The sequence below is a fragment of the Tachypleus tridentatus genome, chromosome 12, assembly GCF_004210375.1.
Source record: "Tachypleus tridentatus isolate NWPU-2018 chromosome 12, ASM421037v1, whole genome shotgun sequence".
NCBI lineage: Eukaryota > Metazoa > Arthropoda > Merostomata > Xiphosura > Limulidae > Tachypleus > Tachypleus tridentatus.
In genome coordinates this window covers 87,046,108-87,070,115 of record NC_134836.1, presented here as the reverse complement: position 1 = coordinate 87,070,115, position 24,008 = coordinate 87,046,108, and the positions used below count along the sequence as shown (strand labels likewise).

At 30.4% G+C, this 24,008-nt stretch overlaps 1 protein-coding gene across 10 annotated transcripts in view; it reads right to left on the bottom strand.

Annotated features, from left to right (window-relative positions):
• Nucleotides 1-24,008, bottom strand: part of LOC143233903 (integrin alpha-8-like) — a 44,678-nt gene that overhangs the window by 4,791 nt on the left and 15,879 nt on the right. For 6 of the 10 annotated variants that reach the window (XM_076470771.1, XM_076470770.1, XM_076470774.1 and 3 more), the window contains 11 exons: nt 19,096-19,141; nt 17,996-18,153; nt 11,477-11,631; nt 10,801-10,929; nt 9,597-9,673; nt 8,905-9,118; nt 7,121-7,284; nt 6,583-6,655; nt 4,554-4,661; nt 4,049-4,189; nt 617-739 (listed from right to left, as the gene is read on the bottom strand). In XM_076470771.1, coding sequence (XP_076326886.1) covers nt 617-739; nt 4,049-4,189; nt 4,554-4,661; nt 6,583-6,655; nt 7,121-7,284; nt 8,905-9,118; nt 9,597-9,673; nt 10,801-10,929; nt 11,477-11,631; nt 17,996-18,153; nt 19,096-19,141 — 1,388 coding nt within the window. Of the gene's footprint in view, nt 1-616; nt 740-4,048; nt 4,190-4,553; nt 4,662-6,582; nt 6,656-7,120; nt 7,285-8,904; nt 9,119-9,596; nt 9,674-10,800; nt 10,930-11,476; nt 11,632-17,995; nt 18,154-19,095; nt 19,142-21,050; nt 21,223-24,008 lie in introns of those variants that run through there. The other 4 variants (XR_013018383.1, XM_076470772.1, XM_076470775.1 and 1 more) reach the window with 3 other exon arrangements.

Genomic DNA, 24,008 nt, shown 5'->3' with positions numbered 1-24,008 from the left:
ATCTTGCAAAAGCTGAGAATCTAGAAAAGTTAAAGTCAGTATCAAAAGCAATTAACATGTCCAAGGCAATAGTTTACAACACAATCATGAAGAACCTATGTCTGGAAAAACAGCACAAGTTGCACGTATATAAATTACTTCCACAACACACCCAGTAGATTGTCACAAACTTCGATCAGCTGAAGAATGAAACAGGTGTTCATGATTTTCCATAGAAAGACATAATGGTAACACAGCCTATGGATTTGTATGTAATTAACCTGTTAGAACTGGTACTGAAAAACTGTTATCCTCATAAACTAGATGGATTATAGAAAGCTTGCAGGAATTAGGAATTAGTATTGTGCTTTGAAGATAATAGTTTTATGATGGAACTTTTCTCAACATACATTATGCTGCAGAGGTATTGTCAAAAATGTATGGATTTTCTAATAGAGTATAACCACATGTGGCACCATGAACTGTAATTTAGATGGTGAGGTAACAAAATCAATTAAAGACAATGTTCTCAACCCATATATTATCTTTTATGTACCATTCATGGCAACAGTGATATGGCTCATGAAATTTCATAATCCTTTTATAAAAACGAAACTTCTGCAGACTTTTAACTTACCAAAACCTTTTCTATAGCCTTTGTATCAATTTCTGCAGAAATTAGAATTTTTGTAATCTTCTTATTACTTGAAAATGGTCCAGCATAACAGTAAATATTTCTACAAGATGCTGTCTGGCAGTTCTGAAAATATAGACAACTGACAAGTCACGAATGTGACACTCAAAAATTAGTACTTTTAAATAGCATTTTCCTTTCTTCAAAATAACCTTACCATTAAATAAAAAACAGGAAAATATCATACATCAAGTGATTAACAACTTTGCAATGCTTCTATGAATATTACAATTACTTAAAACCTATGAATTTAATAAACACATAGACAAAATTTTTTAGAGAAAAAAAGTATTGTTCCCTTTTCCCCAGATACATCACTGGTTGAGATGCTTCTAGGTGGTAAGAAAAGGGTGCTATCAATAAATGAAGTAATCTTTGTTTTGCACATAGGGCTAATAACGTAGGGAGGGATAAGTAAAAGGAGTTAAATAATAAGTAATGGGATTGAAGGTATGTAAAAGAAAAAGGTTATAACCTAATTCTGTCAAGGAAACTTCCAAGACTTAACTGTGATGAGGTTAAATATACATCACTGAGGCTGAATGCTAGAATTAGGATAATATGTAAAGATAAGCAAACTGGATCTTTGTATTTGTGGGAACAGTTTGATAGGAAAAGGAAACTATTTTTGTAATAAATAACTTATGTTCAAATAGGGCATGGGCAGGATTGTTTGCAAAGGATATTAATTCAGCTGTAAGGGAAGCTTTAAGACCAGACAATGGTGAGGGCCAGAATAAACTAAATGCATGAAAAAAAAGAATATACAGAAAAGACAGAGTAGAAACAATGTAGAGAAGTAATTTTAAGATTAGGCCAAATTGTTACTACTATAATGTTAGTAGTATGAAAAATCAAAAGGCAAAATTAAAGCACTAGTCAAAACAGAGGATTTTAATATACTGGAAATAATTGACACCTGGTTTAATGTAGACAATTTTAACAACAGAAACTTCTTCAAAATACAGTATTATACTTATTTGGTAGAGGTGGAGTACTAAAAGGAGGAAGAGGAATGGCTTTACATACAAAGTGTGAGTTACATTCTTTTAATTTGAGGATATCACAAATAATAGGTTTCTGTTAGTGGATATAGGAAGGGAAGGCTTTAAGGTGAAATTTCTTACAAACCATCAAATGAAAACAAAATTAATTAAAACTCTAAAGTAAAATTAAGACTTTAGATGTTAATAAGGCTATACTTATAAAACACTTTACTTCCAGGTATATATGTTAGTAAATGTTAGAGTCAAACCTTGAAGTAGGTAGATTTTTGTAAAATACTCAGGATGATTTTCTTCACTAATCTGATAAGGAACCTACTAGAAGCAATGTTGATTTAGGTTTATTGTTAACTTATGGATAGAAATTTTTAAGAAGGTAGAAACTGGGAATCATTTGGGTGCAAGTGATCATTGCTCAATTAAGTTCAATGTTTTACTTTAAAAGGAGATCAGTAATAATAAGATTCTAGATATAAATTTCAAAAACAAAAAAAGAGACCATAATTATCCGTTATAAGTTGCACAATTGAATTAACTGGAGATACTGATTAAATCAGAAGAATTTTCAATGCTTTATAAACATTCATGATGAACACATTTCTTAAAGAGTAACAAGGTTTAATTGCAAGAAAAAATTGGGTTGGCTCACCCAAAGCATAAATAATAAATTTAAAAAATATATATTATAAATTTATGGTGTTTAGATGTACTGTTACAATTAAAGACTTAGAAGACTATAATCAACCAAAAGAGTTGATCAAACAATTCATTAGGAAATAAGAAGGCTATGTATCAGATAGCCTTCTGATTCCCTAATGAATACTCATTTAAGTATAGGAAAAAACAATTTGCTGAAAATGTTAAAATTAAGAGTAAGGAATTATTTAAATGCATTAAGGGTACGCAAAGTGCTGGTACAGGAGTAGAGCCTCTAAGTTATGATAAAGAAAACCCATTGTCTATTTTTACGAGATAAATTAGGTATTACATTTTACTTTTTCTTCAATTTTTATTAAATTTAAGTAATATTGCTAATCCTGAACAGTTGCTATATTGAAACAAATTCAAACAAGATGATAACATTAATTCTAAGCTTGTGAAGGAAATAATTAGAGAGTTTAAAAAATGAAATAGTTTCTTTGCCAAATAATATATCCTCAATGGTTTTGAAATGGTTAGAGGTTGGATATGTGAGCCACTTGTCCATTCCTGTTATCCAATTTTGATTATTCATATTGGCAAAAAATGACAATGAGTTCTTAAATTTCCAGTTGATTTGTTTGCCATAAACCAGTCATAAACTTTTTATAACCCAACAAAATGATTGGTAATTTATTCTGGACACATTATTATGGCTCAGAAATTAATTACATTAGCAATGCATTTTTTCATAGAATTACATGGTATTATTGTGCAGAATGTGATGTTATTTTCTTACATTCTACATGCAAATACCTTTCTGTTAACATACTAACTATGTCCTCCATTGTTTAAGCTATATTTTTTAGTTACTCACGTGATTTTGTATATTTTTATATTTATATCATTTGACATGGCTGCTAGTATACAAGATAGACAGATAATCAAAAGTTTGTTTGTTGGTTCTTGAGCACAAAACTTGACAATGTGCTCTATATGGTCTGCATTCCACATGTTTTGAAACTCAATTTTCAGTGTGAAAACACCCAGACACTTACTTCCAAGTCATTCAAGGGAGGGGACCCATGTAAACAAATATAATTATTAACTTATAATTATCAAAGAATATCAATGATGAATAAAAAATATGTAAATTGTTCTTTTGAATGGTAATAACAGTACTGATCTTACTACCTGGAAAAAAAGATTTGTAACAAGAACCCAAGATGCTACAGCATTTGTAGTAGCAGATGATTTTTTGCTATATATTTTTATATTTTCACCTTAGTTGACTGGAGGTATATTTTTAAAACTCAGACTAAAGGAGAAGAATCCCAGTGGTAGCACTCATAACTGTAACAAACTTTCATTAAACATGTAAAATAAAATCTGTTTCAAGGAAGACAAATGATTTTTGAAACTATTTCTGAATACATGATGTTCTAAAAGTCACTTTTCAAGGAAGAAAAATGAATATGATATTAAATATCAATATCAAAACCCTTTCTTCCTGATTATGTTTTCATTGAAATTCATATTTAAACAATTTGTTCAATCTCTTCATGTTCATAACTCATAGATGATTTTATCAGCAGAATTAAAAGAAATGAAAGTATATAATGTTTTATAATAAATTATTCTTGAGGACGTTTCTACATTTACTTATAATATACTGAGCATGTACTTTGATGGAATGACGTTTTTAAGAAGTGTTACTTTAATAGAAGCCTACCAATATGTGATGCATTTTTGCATCTGTGATATCATCAGCTGGAGTATCTTTTCTAAAACCATTTGCATGTCTGGCATTCAGGTCATCTACTGCATTTAGGTCACAGTTACCAGGAACATATGTATCTGAACCATCACCAACCTATTTATTTTAAAACAATGTTTTATTCTATGATTTAATACAAAATATTTAATGAATTAAGCATAGTGCATAAGTTTATGTCAAAAATATCCTTTTAGATAATGACCAATAATATTAATTTTTGTTTTTTCTGGATTTGTTATATCAAGATATGAATTACAATAATAAGAATATAAAACATTTAAAATTCTTAGAGAATAATTAAACATATTTGAATATCTTCTTTTTTTTGCCAATTACTACAGTGAATGTATTTACATTACTGTTTGATTTGAGCAGGACTATATTCTCATACTACTGACAAAAGGGTAAACACAAGAAAGTTATCTTCCTACAGAGACATTTATAAGTGTAATACACATACTTCAACCTGACGGATGTACAACATATGATTAGTTTTTGTACCAAGAGTTGTTGGTATTGACACCACAAAATTGATCAGTTCTACTGGGCTAGGTAATACCTTCATGACCTAGAATAATCAACCACTTTGCATTAGAAATTGAAATTAAGTGTTAAAAAGCAATAAAATTGCTACAATACAGTTCAAAATATAAAGCTGAAGTACTTTAAAATCATTATATTAGTGCAACTATAATTTGAAACTAAATTCCTATGAGCTAAAAAGGCAGTCCACTCCCTTAGAGTTTTCTTAAATTCCTCCAAAAACAAACTTTTGTTAATATTTATTCACTAACACAAAGATAATTTATATTTTGGTTATTTTAACCATCTTTTATTTTCTCTTTCACAGCTTTTAACTTCCTACTGTTCGAACTAAAGAGTGCATTAATACAGGCTACTGATTCCAAACTGGTGGTATTCGTACCAAAAGAGTTCGAGAAAAGGTGCTGGAATGAATGTCCAAATCAGTCCTCATAAAAATAATAATGTAAAAATACATATATTGTTAGATATATGACCTTTCAATTTAAATGTGGTGCAAGTGTTAAATTTAGTTATGTTTATAAGTAATAATATATCTCAGGTTTGTTTATGTACTGTGTATGGATCATACATTACGCACTTTAATTGTTGTGAATTGGCACTTGTTATATTATTACATCATGTTACTAAAACCCAAGCTTTTCTCTCTGTTTGACTGAGTATGAATGCACCATAAAATCTCATAATATGTAGAACATTCTAGGCCTCAGTCAGGTTACAAATATGTGTAAGAAATATAGTTCAAGTTAGGCACAGTTAGTTATAGATAACTAGGTCTAGACTGTGTGATTGTGAGTTTAGCCATAAAGAGCATATACTGGCTATTTCTAAAGTTAAGTTATCACAGATTGTATTCTAACAAAATAGCAGAAAAGAAATAATTTCTTCACTAATTGTCTTCTGAAGTAAATGAACCAATTTGTATAGACATTGCTGAAAATAGCCAATTATTTAAAGATCTAGATACAACTGTGGAAACCAACAGTATAACATAAGTCAAATTATCAACAGTTCTATGGTAATAACAGAACAGAGAAAAATAATTCATCCTGTCAATTGTGTTCTAAAATAAGTGAATCAGTCTGTGCAAACTTTGATGAAAAGAAATGATTATTTAAAGCTCTGGATACAACTGTGGTGATTAACGGTGTAACAAACATTGTATGTACATTTGACTTGTTTTAATAAATATATTAATTTAAAACAAGTGGTTTGTGTGCTGTTTATTTATTGTTGAAATTTATCAGTAACAAGTCACAGACACCTCCTATAAAGAATCTGGCCATTACACATAAAATCTGGGATATATAAAATAAAATGATATATAAGCAAAACAAAAAACTATCTTAGCTGACAACACTACCTCTGTAACTGAATTGGTCAAGGTCTGTCATCAGCCTTTGTTGGAGATGTTTGTTTTTATCCTTGCAAATTTGCATTCGTTGCTGACATAATAAAGGTGTACACACCAATAACAATTGTTATAAAAGTGATGTTCTTATCATCGTTGTACTTGTTACATCCCAAACCAGTATAAAAACCTCTGAATTAAGCATGAAATTAACAACTGATATAACACAAAGTGTGACTGGCCAGAAAACTATTATAATGCACTCTTCTAATTCTGTAAAAATACCTAAGGAACTACATAAAAAATGTAGTGTTCAAAAATATAATAGGCCTAATACTAATGTCTTACACAAGTATAATTATAATTTGGTCGATATCATTATATTCTTACCATATATATACTTATTTTTTATGTAATAGCTATGTAAGGTATTATAAGGTTCAAAAATAGGTATATAAATTGTTAACAGTGCAAAAAGAAATATCAGATATTAACTAAGTCTTAACACATGATAATGTTTATTTCTCTAAATCATACTGTTACTTAAGATTATAAATCCCAAACTAAAACTAGCTATAAAACAGTAAAAACTTACTACATAGCCTTGTTCTAATAACAGTTTATCTGGCTGACCTGGTCCAAATAATATCTGTTCATTTTTTGTGAATCTGTCAATAATATATTTAATATTAACAATTAATAAACATATGATAGTACTTCCTCAAAATTATTATCAGTATTATTATAGTGGCAGGTTGCATAAACTACTAAGCTATATGAAACAATACTTTGGTTAATGTGGCTGCTGTATTCATTGAATTTTAATATAAACACTTGTGCATAACAAAATAGTATAATAAAATGCCACATTTTATAATTTCTAATTTAGCATTTTAAAATATGTTAATATTTTAACCTTCAGAATTATTTTAGTAAATTGTGCACATTTTATATGTATATATATAAACTACTAACAACTGCTTAACAATAATATTTGATTAACTAAATGTGTATTAAAAGTGTTTATGAAATAAAATACATTTATGTTTTACCAAAAAATGATAAACTTTTCAATTCATTACAAAGGTAAATATTGCCTTTTAAAGGAAAGAAAACAAAACTATAAGTTTTACCCTGAGATTGTAATGTAAGTTTCAGATGCAAATAATATTGTGAGATTAGCTTTATTATTCAATGGCCTTTCTTCTCTACTCTGTGAAGTTACACTCAGGTTAAGTTGAACTTTTTCAGTATTTTCAGTCAACTTGGAAGTATCCAGTTTCACTTGAAATGTCTCCTGAAATATAATACAAAATGATACATTAATAAAATATTACTATCTGAACCAGATGTTCTAAAATTAATATCACTCAGCTAAGCATTTTGCACGTGAAGGCCATTTTTATTTCATAAATAAATTAATTGTAATAAGCACTGAATAATTTAGTAATAATAAAAGGTTAGGAAGTTCAAAATTAATGAAAACAGAAGGTGTTAATAAGGAATCCATCTGAAAACATTAACCGTTATTTGAAGAGATAAATTGCACATATTAATATTCATCCAACTTGAATAATAAAGGTGTTTGAATATCTTAGGAGTACTTGCAAATACTTAAAATACATTCATGGCAGTTTTCAAAAATTGTTACTGTAATTCCAAAAATAATGATAATTTCTAGCAAAGGCCTATATGTTTGTAATCAAATTAGTACATTTATTGTAGCAGTACTTCTTCAAATAAGGATTTCTAGAATACTACAAAAGACTTTTAATCACATCCACTGAAACCTGTAAGTTCACTTGTCTTAAGCTTAATATTACTTAAGTCTTTATTAAGTATAGCCTATGTCCAATAAAGAGAAAAGTTAACACTTTCAATTGTGTATGTTTTTTGCTTTAGTTTATTTAGACCTGAACTTCACCATACTCAATACAGTCAATAAATAAAATTATGACATTATTCATATCATTCTATGACCTAACATTAGATCTTTTCAAAAACTTTGATAAGCTCTTAACATGCTCTTTGTACAAAAAATTTACTAATATACGTTTACATCTACCTTTTGTTTACATCCATTAAAATAAAGTGCATGTGCAATATGCATACACACTTACACAGTAAGGTTCATGTGCATTTTCGAGTAAAACAAAAACTGAGAATGTTTATAATAGATAGGTACTGCACCATTAGAGACCTTTCTTATTTTATCATATTTATATTGCACTTATTCCAATCCATAAATTCTGAAATGTGTTTATTATTACAGTAAAATATATTACTTTAAAAAACTTAAGTAGTATTTATAGTACCCAAACTATTATAAATTATTCTGGGTTTCATACAACTGTGTTCTGTATAAACATGAAACTTTCTGTTATCTCACAATTGTTGAAACTCTGACGTTAATACCAACTGGTATTAAAAGTAAAAAATTAGATCAAAGTAGTGGATTCTGTTTTCACACAAGTAAATCTCAAATAAAGAACAATAGTCCAAAAGCCATTTATGGTAAATACAGAACAATAAAAAAATGATAATTCATACATAAAGTAGAAAAACAATTTTAAAAAAGAGAGAATTCATAGATTCTGCAAATTGTGAATTATGATCCTATGCATTTTTTTCTTAAAACTTTATTTTATATTTGTACTGAACATCTAATCAATCTTGCATAAAAATTGTTTTAAAAAACACTTAAAAGCATAGCTAATCTTGCACAAAAGAAATGTATTGATAACGTTTTACAAAGCAATGCAATTAGGTAATATTAATGATTTTCTCTGAAAATGTCAATGTTTTTGTTTGAGTTAACACACTCATGTGAGCAATTTAATGTTAATTTCCTATTACTTCTAAAAAAAAAAGTGTACTAGAAAAACTTTTATAATGGGTAAATTATTAATATACTTACTGATCTGCCCTCAATCAATGGATTCCCAACATCACACTGTAAAGATTTCTTATCTTCTTCATTCAGAATGCTACACCTACCCTGATTTATTACAGAAACATCTGGAGGCAGACAAATAAATGCTTCAGTATAATACGCTGGATCATTCTGATTGGTTACTTCAACTTCAAGAATTAAGCTGGTGTTCTGACCAATTATTAGGACTTTATCTCTCCTAATATAAAAAAACAACTGATTTCTTAACAGCTATCACATATAAATAGAAACAAGCCCAAATTCTGTGTTCAGTGAAACATGATAAAAAGATCTGATATGCAAAAAAAAACATACTGAAAATCATCATGAGTCAAATTATAACTTTATATTATGTATCTGGTACTTCATAACTTTAAAAAAGAAATCATAATTTACTGGACAACATTCATTATTTTAATAAGAGGAAATGAAAAAACAAATTTAATAGCTTCTTATGCAAGCTTCCTTAAATTATAAAAATACAGAAACATGCATTCTTAACCAGGAAAGCTATTATTATATTTTTTTATTAAATAACATGGTAGTCATGCCAAAGAATGAGCATATATTTCTTGAATTTATGTATATACTAACTTCATCAATTGACATGTCTTATATGTCCCACTTACCTAATTTGTCACTTCTTTTATTTTACAAAAAAAAAATAACAGACTTACTGGTAGTTCAAAATTTTGACTGATAAAGTCAAATCAGAGACACAAACACCATTTACACACTCTGTGTAAAATTTCATCTGAAAGTAAAAATGAAAAAAAGATTCAACATGGAAACAGTTACATAAGTTTCACAAGTTTTTACTTAAGTGTTATAGTGCAATATAGCATGTACTTTGCTGACAGTAATCTAATAATCTAAGTGAACAGGTCACCAACTGAGGAGATATTTTTTATACAACTCAAACAACTGGAATACTAATTTACACCTTAAACTGAGTTTGAGTACAAAACTCATACCATGAAGACTGAGAACTATTATTTCAAGCTATTTTAGCTCCCATCAATCCAGCTATATCAATTATTGGTACATGAGAAAAATTTTTAGGTGCAAGTATTTCTTTATCCACAAACTTTTATATGTAATATGCAAATACTACATACTTTACTCATTTTAAATATGTAATCATATATATATGTAACTAAAAACTTTTCAATTTTTATATGTTCTATGTTATGTTTTTCTATCAGGTTCTAATCATAAAAACTATTCATCATTTCACGGGATAGTTGTATTGTATTTTAATGTATGCACAGATGACTGCTTTCAATTGTCACATGTTATGGCAGCAAAATACATAGCATATCTCTTATTATTTCATCAAAACATAAGTTTTGTATTAACAAAACTGAACTAACTGGTTAACTGGCTGTTAACCAACAAATTGGTTGAAAATCTTTGAACATAACAGTCAATCATACATTGTAAACTTAATTTTATACAGTTCAAAATGCTTCCTAAACATTAAAGAACATCCTAGGCATTAAGCCATACCCAAATATCACATCAAAACTCTCTGATGAAACAACAATAAGAAAGCATGGCCTACAAGAATACTTTTCAATATACTGTTACAAAATCAATTAAATTTACTAGAAACAAATATTAAAAACATTACAGTTCCTGTGCTTGAATGTTAGGTTGAAAGAGAGATTAGAATAAAGCATTTAGTAAATAGGCTCTGATGCCATCCATTAATGAATTCATCACAGCAACAAAGTTTTGATATAATGTGTATTGTACAGATTCATCTGTTCAATCTCAACAATATTTCCTCTTTCTCTATCATACAGCAGAATAAATATTACTGTGTATTTAAAAACTTCTGTACTAGTTTTTTTTATGAAAATGCAAACTTTTACTTACTCTCTTTGTTACAGACTGGGGGTTATCCTTGCTCATAATAGGGCAGTTCTTACAGAATGAATCATAATTTTTCTGAGGTAATTTATATGAAAGGAGAAATGCTATAGCAGATAAATCCATCAATTTTTTCTAGAGAAAATAAAGAAAGAATACAGATAGATAGTGCAAAAGTATACTTAATATCAAGGAATCATACTTATTAAAATTTTAGTACAAATAAGAAATTCAATATAAATAAAGTAAAAAAAGACCTTAATAAGTAAACAAGTGTTAATAGTAACATACATAAGACCACTCAAATAACAGGTGTAAAATTTAATGCAGTATTTATGCAATGTTGACATAGATATCTAATTTCATAAATACAAGTCAATTTTTAATTAAAATCAGAAATTAATTTAATGATCACTGTTCTATTTAATCAGGAAAATAAACCAAAGTTGGACATAATTTATATAATCTTTCACATTATTAATTACATAAAATTTCAACTATATGTCAATACCAAAGAAAGTTATTTTGCCAACTTAATAATTTGCATATTATTCTGGTTTGTGGCAATAAAGCTGCCACTCTGATGCATGAACATATATAAAAATATTCCTAATTTTATAAAACTTTTATCTCCATTTTTTAATAAAATAAAAAGGTTTGAAAATGCATCAATCTCATTTACCTGTAGGTAGAAATCGTAAGAAAGACAGGACCAGTTGCTTTCGTGCAAAAACAAGTTCTGGTTAATATTTTGGGTTATCCAACCTTCCAGAACAAAAAAACCCCTAAATTTGATCCCTGAACGTCTAGTATCTGACATCAATGATACTTGCAACTCTAAAAACATAGTATGTTTGATGTTACTATTTAAGCTCTTACAAGGGTATTAATATTTGCTCATTGGGAAAATAATTAAGCTGAATAAAGACAATATGTTTTTACATCTTATAAGTCCATGTCATATACATTCATTTATTGAACATGTAATAAAGTCAAAACAAACTAAAATTCTGGGTGTTCTTATGCTTTTCCACTTTCTTAATAAAAAAATGTTTCACTCAGTGGCTTATTTCCTAAATAAATTACAGGTTATCACTGAACAGAAAAAAAAGGTAACTTTACTATAATGGACATTTCAAAACTTAGCATTTTCCTTACTTGAAAGTGCATTTCTGATAGATACCATTCATGGAACAGAGAACTATTAGATCAAGCATATGGAGAAAAGAGTTTTGTATATGCCATAAACACTGAGTGGAGCTCCAACCCATACATGTTTTAATGTGTACTACACCAACTTATGAATAACCATTATTAGACTTTAGTCTTCTACTGATAATAGGGCAACACATTCTCTATGCACAATAAGCCCAAAGAACACTAGCATTACAGTAAAGACTCATTTTTCACAACCTAAAATAAACAGCCATATTTTGGGAAGAAAGGATGTTTCTGCAGTGTTTTGTATCCTCTTGAATTTCATTTTCTAATAAAACAAATGTTAGCTTTAAAAATGGTTTTCACACTTTTGTAGAGCAAAAAGCCAAACATTCTCATTGCTGTTATGATGGAAACTTAATGTAGATAAAAAATACGAGCATCGAAACTAGGAAACCTATAAAGTTTGTCACCCACTAAAGGAGGAGATAACCTAGTGGGGCATCACTCAGTTGAAGACTGCATCCTTCTCGGGAATACTTTTCTCCCAATAAAAAAGGTATTAGAAAAAGAACCTTCTGCAAAGGTGCTAAAGTGTCACATTATATATTGGGCAGTCAGTAGTGTGGATAGGGCAAGAAATGAGGCTATACAATATTGGTAAATATTTACATGAAATAAATACCAGAATAAGCAGATGCAGGAAGTAATCAACCCAGATCTGCATATTGAGAAGAATACAAGAACAATCTGGCAGGCCTAACCACCAGCAATTATTTGTTTCTTAGTGTATGGGGTTGCCTGTACTACACATACCAATAAGCTTCCTAGCCTTGCTTCTCATCAAGATGTATGTAAACTTGAATGCATGCCAGTAGAATTATGTTGATCCAATGAGAAGCTTTCTATATCAGCTTTCCCAAGGGTTTGGAATTGGGGAAGCAAAGTTTCTCTCAAGGAAGAACACTGGTTGGACTGAATAAGGATTTTCTACAACTTGCACAAACTCCTACACATATTGACTGTGAGCTGAATTATTGTGAATAGATGAATATGGACAGAAAGTTCTAGCAAGGTGTGAAGGACCTGATACTGTATTTTTTAACTGGATTTCTGAAGTACAGCCTGGAACATAAAACATATAGATAGTGTTGAAGCAGTACTGTGGAAAACTCTTTCTTAACGAAAGGAACAGAGTATAAGTAGATAGGGATCTACTCTATTAATAAGTAGAAAAACCTTCTGTTATTCCCCACTTGATGCAAATTTTTGGGAAGAAAGAGAGAAAAGTATTCACTGTCCACTTGATTAATTTTATTGTCTATACTCTAGATATATAGGTTAATAACGAATTTGTGAAATATGTAAAAGAGAAAACTGAAAGTAACAACTAATCCTTTGAGAGTCTCTGTGAATGGTGGAAAACAGCCAATGGAGAAATAATAATGTGGTGTAAGTAATATACGATAAAGGTGTCAATGGTTGTCCACATTCCCACTTGCAAAATCTTACCTAGTAGACTTCAATGACCAGAGGCAAAAAAAATCCATATAAGGATGGAAGGAGACAAGAAAAAGACAAAATTGTACTCATCAATAGAAGAACAATATAGCCTGATGAGGTGCATATTCTAACTGATTAAAATAGAAGGAGACAAGTTACAAAAGGAGAAGTGAACCCTACAGCAAAAAAGATGTTTTCAATTCTCTTTAATGAAGGCAGTAAAAGTAAGATAACAGCAAACAATTTATACATGACATAGAAGATGATCATACAGGAAAGAAAGGGGAAGGAGGGTGATTGAATAAAACATCTGATTACCCTCATGAGTAACCCAACTGTTGGGAAAGAAGGAACACTAAGAAAATAATATTAACTTGTCTTGTTGTTAAAGAGGTCAGAATGTGTGTAAGGCAAAAATGCCCAAACAATAGTTCTTGCAAATGAGATGGAAAATAAAATGTGTCTTAAGAAAATGATGACACAGGAAACATAAAGCCAACTGTTTGAACAAATGAAACCCCTAAGAACTAAACAGACATTTCAGTCCAAAAGAGAAAGCAGACCAGACAAGGAAAAAATTGATTAAAAGGCTCAGAAAAGCTATGTAAAAACTGAAGAAAGAAAAGGAGGATGGCCAAGAGAGAGAGATGGAAAGTCATCTACAAAACCTCTCCATAACTGGCAACAGCAGAAACTGGAAGAAGTGAAAGAGGAGAATAGGCATATAAGAAGAGACGGAACCAATTCATACTTAGATCATTCACTGTTAAAGATCTAGAAATCTGGAATTTACATCAAAAGAGTTGAGGTTAAATGTTGAGGGGAGTGAGAAAAGCAGCAATGAAAAGACTCGCAAAGTAGGAGAAGATCCAGTGAAAATACCAGAAGATGGGAAGAAGTCTGGGAAGGATTCAGACTACACAAAATATGTGATCTGCCATATACTCATGTGTTCCCAAGACATGATAGACCAACAACCCAACATATGAAACATATAAAATAAAAGACCCCCAAAAGAATGTGATACTAATGGGGGTCAATAACAAATAAGAGAGACAAACCAGCCACCTAACAAGGTGACTCTCTAAAGAGAAGGGAGGCCACAACAGTGGATTTCACATTGGAAGGAACAAGAGAGACATATGTCTATACAAAAGTTAAACAATGAGCAAAAGAATGCACTATCTAAGTAAAAGTCCACTGGATCTTATCATAAGAAACCATACATAAGTCTGAAGATAAGAGCTTTGAACAGAAATTTAACCATTACATACAAATCAAAAGAAGTGAAAGATGTGTGAAAATTGGGATGTGAAGAAAACACACTATCCATCAATCCTCATCATCCATATCCCAGATGAGTACCCCTCAGAGCACAAAAGCAAATATCATTCACCTTGAACTGAAGAACAATCAAAGTTTGTTTAAGTAGGACAAATCTACAACAGGGCATAAATCTCCCATCTTTATAGGAATAAAACCCCAGGGTTAGGTTGAGGAATTGTTCCCTAACATTCTAACTACATGAGATGGAGAGTGAAAGAACAGGGAAAACACATTAAAAAGTTGCTTACAAACCCAGTAAAATGTAGTAAAAGGAGTCCACAAGTGTACAAAATGAGAGAACTGAGTTCTCACAGGATAACAGTCAAGAAGAGGCTTGATAAACAAGTCATCTTGGAGACCTGCAATGCCCAGCTCTCATAGAGGGTGAAAATGTACAGTAACTAGAAGCAGGAGAAGAGGCAACTCCATTAGACGATAGAACATGAGAAATCTGATGGGAACTCCATGTAGAAAAAAAACAGCAAAAATCAAAGTAAGCAACAACCTCAGACAAGCTGCTCATCTCAATGATTCAAAAGTATAAGAAACACCCAAAACATCACAAAGATAAAGTGCAACACAGAAGTCCCTGAGAGAAGATTAATTGAGGTAAATGACAGCAAATAAAGCTTCTTAATAAAGTACCTTCCAGACACGAGAAGAAAATCTAGGGCAAGTTGGAAAATGTGAATGTTTCACCAGTAAAGCTGAAAGAATAGTAATATGAAGCTCTAAATGAAGATGAAACACACACAGATAGCAAAGAAGTTGAGTAAATATAAAAAACAAGAGTAGAAAAAAATTGAGAGAATGATAAAGGAAGAACAAAGAAGCTCTCCAACATAAAAAATGAAATCCAAGTTATGGAGGTTTAAGCAACAAGGTAGTGGAAGATTCAGAAAAAGAAAGATAGAAAAAATAAAAACAAAAAACACATATTTGAAATTAAGTTGTGAAAGATCACAGTGGGACTACCTGATCCTCATCAAGAAGAGGGAACCAGAATCAAATGTAAGTAAGAAAACAATTCTGGTCACACTCATCTAATATGGGGCAAGTTCAGCTTAAGTAACAAAAGGAGGAGGTTGAATCTGAAACAACTACCTGATGCATAATAGTAGTAACATCACTGTTCATTAGAGTGCCTCCGTTCATCATTATAGTATAGGATAACTCCTGTTGAAAAGTGTCATAACCTTAGGAGATATAAGAAACAGAAATTCATAATTCATAGGATCCAAGAAACCAATAATCTTTTTGTCATAAATGTTGCCTGGTATGTCTATAGTACATAGGCCTGTTCATCTGTTCATTATGTTAAAAAAGAATGTAGGTTCATGAAATCTTGAATGAAAGGAATAAAAACCCTATAACCTGAGTGCTTTCAAAAGGTGAACCTTTCTTCTTCAGGGGCAAATTGAGAAATGGTGTAATGCCAAAATAAAATAGCACTTAACAAAACTTAACTGAATGAAATGTGAAACATGGAAATTCGTTATCCACCTGATCCCAGAAAACATCAATCCTTTTGTCAAAAAGCACTTCACAAAACTTAATTAAATGAAATGTTTGAAATTTGGTATTTTTTTACTCTCATGAACAAGAAATTAAAAGGAAGAAAGAACACACTAATAATAACAACAAAAGATTAAAATAATAAGCACTAAATGTTGTTAATTCTTGATAAACATATCTTAACAAAGCAGTGCCAGAGAAAATAATAAGTTTTTGTAATGCTAATGTTCATGAAGATTACTGTAAGTGCAGAATGTATTTTCCTTGTATCGGTTGAGGGATATAATCTAATGATGATAACATTATAGACTGGTGCAGTCCATATTAATGTGTGTAGTAGTGAGAGTTCCATTCAAGGTTTGTGGTCTGTGTAAATATCTTCTCGGTAAGTGTGTGAGGTAGTACTATTGTTTCATATAAATGTGGGTACTGTTTATGAACACAAAACTCACAATGACTGAAAACCAACTGTTATGAGATGTTGATATGGACAGTTAAGTGCATCACAAGTTTAAATAAAACCTAAATGGAGACTTAGAATTAGAGATCACTAACCTATGAATACCATTGTCCCAGAAACAATATTAAATGAACCAGCCATACCCAGATAAATATTACATAAAAGTCCTCCCTTATGGCCATGCTACCTGTTCATGAATCCAAATAATATTAAAATTACAAAGCTTATGAAGATACATGCAAGTATAGTCTAGAAACAAGCTTATGAGGCAAGATATCCATATTAATAGCTCCTTAAAAAAAGTACACACGGCTGTTATAAAATTCCTCAAAATTTAGAAGTAGAAAGGCTGTAATTTTTTTGTCTACTTTAATGAGGCTAAAAGTTGGCAAAATTTTCTTTAAAATTCTAATTTTGTATATGTTGTTTTTTGTTAAAAGATTCATATTTAGCCTTCTCGTAACATCATGAACTAGAATTTCCTCACTTACCTGCATGATCTCCCCTAAAGTTTTATAAGTCCTATAAAATGAAAGGTATACACACATGCTAACAAAACATGTGAGTCAGTTAGATGAATAAAGACATTCTCTTCATTTCTGTAATTATTGTAAATTCATTACAACTCTTTATACATGTGGAAATTGAAACTGTATTGTTAATCTCTTATATATCATCAGATAAACTAAAATACTTATTGTTGCTTTAGACAAGTGATATCCCAGTATTAGCACTAAACACATAGTCAATATTCAAATTAATTTCAGTATGAAAAAATGCATTAAAAAACAAACAGACTAGTTACTGCTGTATAAATACTATGCTACAAATGTAAACACAAAAATAGTAATATTCCACATGTAGGATAATCTTTAATACAACTTATTGTATTTCTTTAGTTTAAGAAGCATAGTTTTCTACAAAAATCAATAAAACTATCCTGCAGCAATACAATACACATTTTTGTTATTTTATAATAACTAAAGCAATAACAGTTAAATCCAAAAAGAATGTATGCATTCATAAACAAAACAAAAGAGAAAGAGGAAAATTCCAGATATTTCAGTAGGTTGGTAGGAAAATATCTGCATCAATCTAATTTTTAATTTAACATCCTAAAATGGACACGTTAGAATTTTTATTTATATGAAAATCACTACCATACTCAGTCACAACAACGGTTATTTTCTTCTGTGCAGTCAACATTTCCCAATGACATTTATTCTACAAGTAACTGACCCAGGTTTTTTTGCAAGCTGCCACCAGTATATAGTATACAAAACTTCACCTTTACACAAGAATATTTCTTTTTATTGTACAAACAACTCATATTCTTTGTATCCAAGAGATGTTTATCAAAACTAAGTTCAGATTCAACTCTGACAATGGGCTTGGACCTGTTAAAAAAAAAAAGTATAAAATTCCTTAAACACTTGGAAACAATATAAACTTTAATCCATTAATATATGACAAAATATTACTAATTAAAAATGTAATTAATGAAACATGTAAGGCAAGTGTGAGGTTAACATATGGATATCAATATCACAGTTTATTGCTTGTGTGCTCTTCAGTATGGATTTTTTTGAAGCATTATAAAATAAAGCCTGCTTGAAATATAAACTAAGATAATTTATAAATGATAATTTAATAGCATATATTAAGTCACCAGGATGCAGTTGATGTGAAATAATAGTTCATCTCAAAAAATAATACAATTTTGCTTACATATAAGGTTTTTGTATCTCAGAATGGTTGATATGGGTATTAACACTGTTACTGATAAGGAGAGAACAACGTTTCAACCTTCCTAGGTCATCTTCTGTTGATACCCATACCAGCCATTCTGAGAAACATTTTTATTTCAAGTGGATTTCTTATCATCAAGAACATTTAAGATTTGTTAAGATGGATGAAGAAAAGCCATAAGCAGTTGGTTAATCAAGCTATATTTTCAGTGACACGTAACTTTACACCCATCTACACAAATTTATAATTAAATATTTACCACCATCAAGATGCCATTTATAACATTACTTCATGTACAACAAAGGAAAAACGTCTGCATGATAATGCAGAGTCAAAAACATAATCTCAACTGCAATGTTGTTGGTGGTTATTAGGCACAAAACTACACAAAGGGTTATCTGTGCTCTGCTCATCATGGTTAACAAAACCCCCTTTCTAGTAATACAAGTCTACAGACAAAATCAATGTTAAAAGATAAAAGGAAAAGTCTTTTTTTTTAATTAAAAACGGTAAAGATCCAATAATGTTTTGCATTTAAACTTACCTTAACAGTATCACATTTCCAAACTCATGTGCACCAATAAACTTACCTCAACAATACAGCATTTCCAGACTCTTGTGCACCAATCAACAAATCTGAAAAACATGATAATATTCATACTTCTATATTTTAACTGATATTTTAGTTATTTAATTTATTGAATTTATTAATAATAATTTCTAAGACTAATAAATTAACTTATGATTATAGTATCTAACAAATCAACAGTCTTGCTACTTAGATATAACAAGGTTAACCAAAGTGACTGTAATGTTTTCAAAAAGCAAAACTCAGTGTTTTGTTGTTTTCTCAAATTAAATTGTTCTCACTTGTTTCACAATACATAATTATACTAAATACATTTAATTCATAAACAACATAAGCAAGTTTTACAAAGTTCAGTGGCTGTCTGATGTGTAAATTAAACCAAGTGACAACATTTTGTGAGAAAAACAAAAAACTAAAATACCGTTAAATATACAGACTACATACACAAATGCAGAAAATAACTCAGTTTCTAGCTTAACATTTATTTAGAAAAGACAGATAAGGTGTTATTACAGGGAAAATTCCAGAATCCTAATATAACTAAGTGAATTTTTATAGAGAGAATAAATACAGGAAATATTAACTCATCTACTTAAAAGGTTTTTAAATACATAATATTTTCAGCATATTCATATCCTGGTATTGTCCACTCTTGCTTACATGTCACATTATAAAAAACATTGAGACAACACATTTCAAGAAGAGAAACTTCTCTTTTACAACTATTTTTATGAGGAGTGAGTCCCAGCTTCAGTCTGGTACCAATACCATCAGCTATTGTTACATATTAATGAAACCAACTGAAATTAGTTCCCTTAGGCAGTATCTAAAAATGCTTCTAAAATGATCCTAAGCAAGTCAAGAATGTCATTTTACTGCAAACTGCTGCTGGCATAGCTTAGGATCATGTTAAAAAAAAGTAGTTATGGTCCTTCCCCCAGTTTTTCATAAACTGCAGATAATGTAACATTGTCTAGAATTTCAGAAAAAGGCAAGCTCTTCATAGCTCCTTTAACTACTACCCAGTAATTATGATTCAAGCACCTAGATACTCCCACTTTTCACAGAGTGGACAACTCAAAACACATCCAAAAATCCTTTAAACTGTTGTCAAACCCAAATCTGTCCATTTAAACAAAATGAATAATGTGATTTTTTCTCTTCAACTAAGCATCTGACATAGTTCTTCTTCTAAATTTTGAAGCTCATTTTTATAAATTTACCTTCAGTCTTGCTTTATTTGTTTTGCATTTCACACAAACTACATAAGGGCTATCTGAACTAACTTCTTCTAATTTAGTAGTGGAATACTAGAGGGGAAGCAGCTAGTCATCATCACCCATTGCCAACTCCTGGGCTACTCTTTTAACAATGAATAGTAGATTGACCATCACATTATAATACTCCCACAACTGAAAGGTGGGACAGAGATTCAAACCCGAGACCTTCAGATTGCAAGTCAAGCACCCTAACCACATGGCCATGCCAGGCCCTGCATTCTTGCAGTATTTTTTTTACATTGTTGTTTCTTTCAGTGAGATATTCTATTCTTCAAGGTGTAGATACATGTAGTTACACAACAGGGAACCTAAACCACTGGGACTATTGATTTATTTACTAACATACTCTGTACTTTTTAAGAAACATAAAGATTCTAAGCCTCACATGGCATAGTGGTCAGTATGGGAGACTGTGAATTCAAAGGTTTGTGGTTGACATCCCATATCCTTAATAATATGTGTATTTTGTTTGTTTATATATATTGAATAAGAAATTGCATCAATAAATAAAGCAACAGGAAACCACCTCAATTATTATTTCTTGTGACAGACACAATGGTTTCACGAGTTATTGTGTTTGCCAACTTTAAAAATAATAACTGCAAGATTATTGGAGAAAAATAAGTCTCATATTAACATAAAGAACTAATAAAACTAGCATGCATATTCTGTCTACCTTGATAAAGATTGCCATCTATATCCATGCTTTTTGCAATACTAATACCAAAACCTTTTAGGCTAAGCCCTCCAGCTATTTCAAAGACAGAGATTTGCTGAAAGTTAATAAGAACTAATTAACGTTTTTTTTTCCATTACAAAAGTTATTGATTGGTTAATCTGAAAATAAAAATTAAGAATTATCTTTTTAAATAACAAAACAGAAAAACAACTCTTTGAAAAAAATGTTTTAATGAGTGGATAATTTCATGGTATTGAAACACGTATATTTAACATTAAAATGAAATTAAGTTATGTAATTACCTCTAGAACTTGCAGTTTATCAATGAAATGACTATTAATCATGTCTTTTCCATTTTTCTTACACCATTTTTGAGATTACTCAATTACTCATCCATGAGCTATCTTATATTACATGAAATCTCTCTTCACTAATCAGTAACACTACATATTCAGCAGTTTCTTACTCTTTTCAGAGATTTGTAGATGAAGAAAAAAAAATAAGAAAGTCGTTCATTAGTAGTTAGCACATATTTTGATTCTTATTTAATATGATAAATCTGAAATTCAAGTATAGGATTTCATCTTTAAATGAGAATTTAAATAGAATGAGAGAAAGCAACCACTGCCCACTGGAGGAAACTAGCCACCTTGTAAAACCATATTATCTGTCCAGAAGTTTGTTGCACAAAACAAGTGGAACGTTCTGTTACTTCTGAGGTTGGCATCATATAAAGAACTGTTTTAAAACTTCTTGATATAGTAGCGTCTATATCATCATGTTACTTCTAGGGTTGGCATTGTATAAAGAACTGTTTGAAAACTTGTTGATGTAAAAGTGTCTATATCATCATGTTACTTCTAGGGATGGCATTGTTTTAAGAACTGTTTGAAAACTTGTTGATGTAAAAGTGTCTATATCATCATGTTACTTCTAGGGTTGGCATCGTATAAAGAACTGTTTGAAACTGTTTGCACAAAACAAGTGGAACATTCTGTTCAGATACTGTGTCAAAATGCTTATGATAGAAAGAGGTACAAAGAGATGCAGCTGTTGTACGATCAATCTTAATCCCACATTAAATTTAACAGGAAGCCTAGGAATGTGTCAGAAAAGGCACATCATCCAAGTGAGAATGCTTATATAAGAGTATAACTCTTGTTATTACATTTAGTGGAACACACAGTTGGTTACATCCCATCATGTATTTAAACTAAGTACACAGAGCAATGTACCTCAATGGAATAGTTAAAAGTTGTACTGTTGGAACTGAATTAAAGCTTCCTTGCAATCAATATTCAGAATTTCAAAACATGATAATTGAAAAAATACATAAGTGACTTCCCTTTAAACCTTTTATTTTCAGTTACATAGCATTACCTACTGCTAAATCCCTGAAGATGGTCATAAAATCATCACTGGAAGTAGAAGCAACTTGTGAAATAGCAACAAAGTGCAAGGATATAATTATTCTTGGAGAGATAAACAAATGTTCTTTAACAGCACCCTCTAATAGAAACTGAGCAGAAATCACCAAAATCTCAGACAGGTTATCAAAAGCAAGAGCACTCAATCAATAAGAATACAAGAAACTAAGGATCTAATTCATCTGCAATTACATAAAAAAGAAAGATAGTGGAATAGCAGCTAAACCTGACTTAAGCTGGGCGAGACTTCCAGCTAGATAAGTAGCAGAACAAGCAATGGTTTGAACTTTGGAAGGCTTGACTAACCAATCAACCTGAGAAGTATGGTTATCAGCTGAGATGACTGTAAAAAGACATCCTCTGACTTATTCAAATAACACAGTTATTCATCTCTTTAAAAAAAAAAGTGTACCAAAAAAAGATAAAGCCAGTGGCAAAATAATAGACAACCAAAGTAAAAAAAAAGTGTTTCGTCACTCAGCTTAGAACATGGAATTAACTAAAAAACAACTCTACCATGAACAAAACAGAGAAAAACTTTAGTCAATTCACTTAAACTTCCACAAACTCCAACAAAGAAACTGAGTAAAATGAAAGGATGAAAAACTGACCAACAGCAGAAAGACTTATACATAGGCTCCCATTAACTTTGTGATTTGAAACAAGAAAAAGAAGAGAATAAATATCTGGAGGTCCATTCAGATACACTATGAATGCACTCTTTGCTCAAGAGTTTGTAGATTGCATGATACAAATATTCTACATTCATTGAAGTGACTACATTTTAACTATTAAAGAGAGAGTCCAAGCAAAAGAAAAGATCTTGGAAAATATTAACTAGTGACTGTGAATTCCAAAGATTCGTTAAGGATCTGGTGATGAAAAATTTGTACACCAAGAACTTAACCAGTCTATGATTATAATGAAATGGTTGAACTAGCAGAATGGATCAAAGAAATGAAATGTTCTAGAAAATAATGTGAACACTTAGAGAAAAAACTATGATCAGCCAACTGTAAAGTCAATGTAAGCACTTGAAAAAACTTTTGGTGATAGACTGCAATCTTGTTTTTTAAAAGAAGAGAGGCATTTGTAAACACCAATAATAAAATATCAAACTTAACAAAACTTCAGCACATTAAGAATTAGGGTTAAGGTGAAAGAGAAATCTTAGCTTAGAGAACCAAGACCAAATCACTCATATCATGAAAGATACAGTCTCTATTCCTTAACAGCTAGATCACAACAGATGAAGAAGGCTAACAAAAAATCACCAGAAGGTTTTCCAAAACCAAAAATGGCCTTAGAAAATAAGAGCAGATATGGCCTATTACAAAAATTATATCAAACGTTTTCTAAGAAATGAGGCACAGTTATATAAATCATGTACACAGACTCAGTAGAAGAGTAGTGCCTTATTCATATGATGCAAAATTCAAATTCTGTGGAAATCATCACATCATAAACAGCGGCAAAAATAAACAAATTACAAAATGTAGATTTGGATGTTGGTCAGGACATGGCCTGT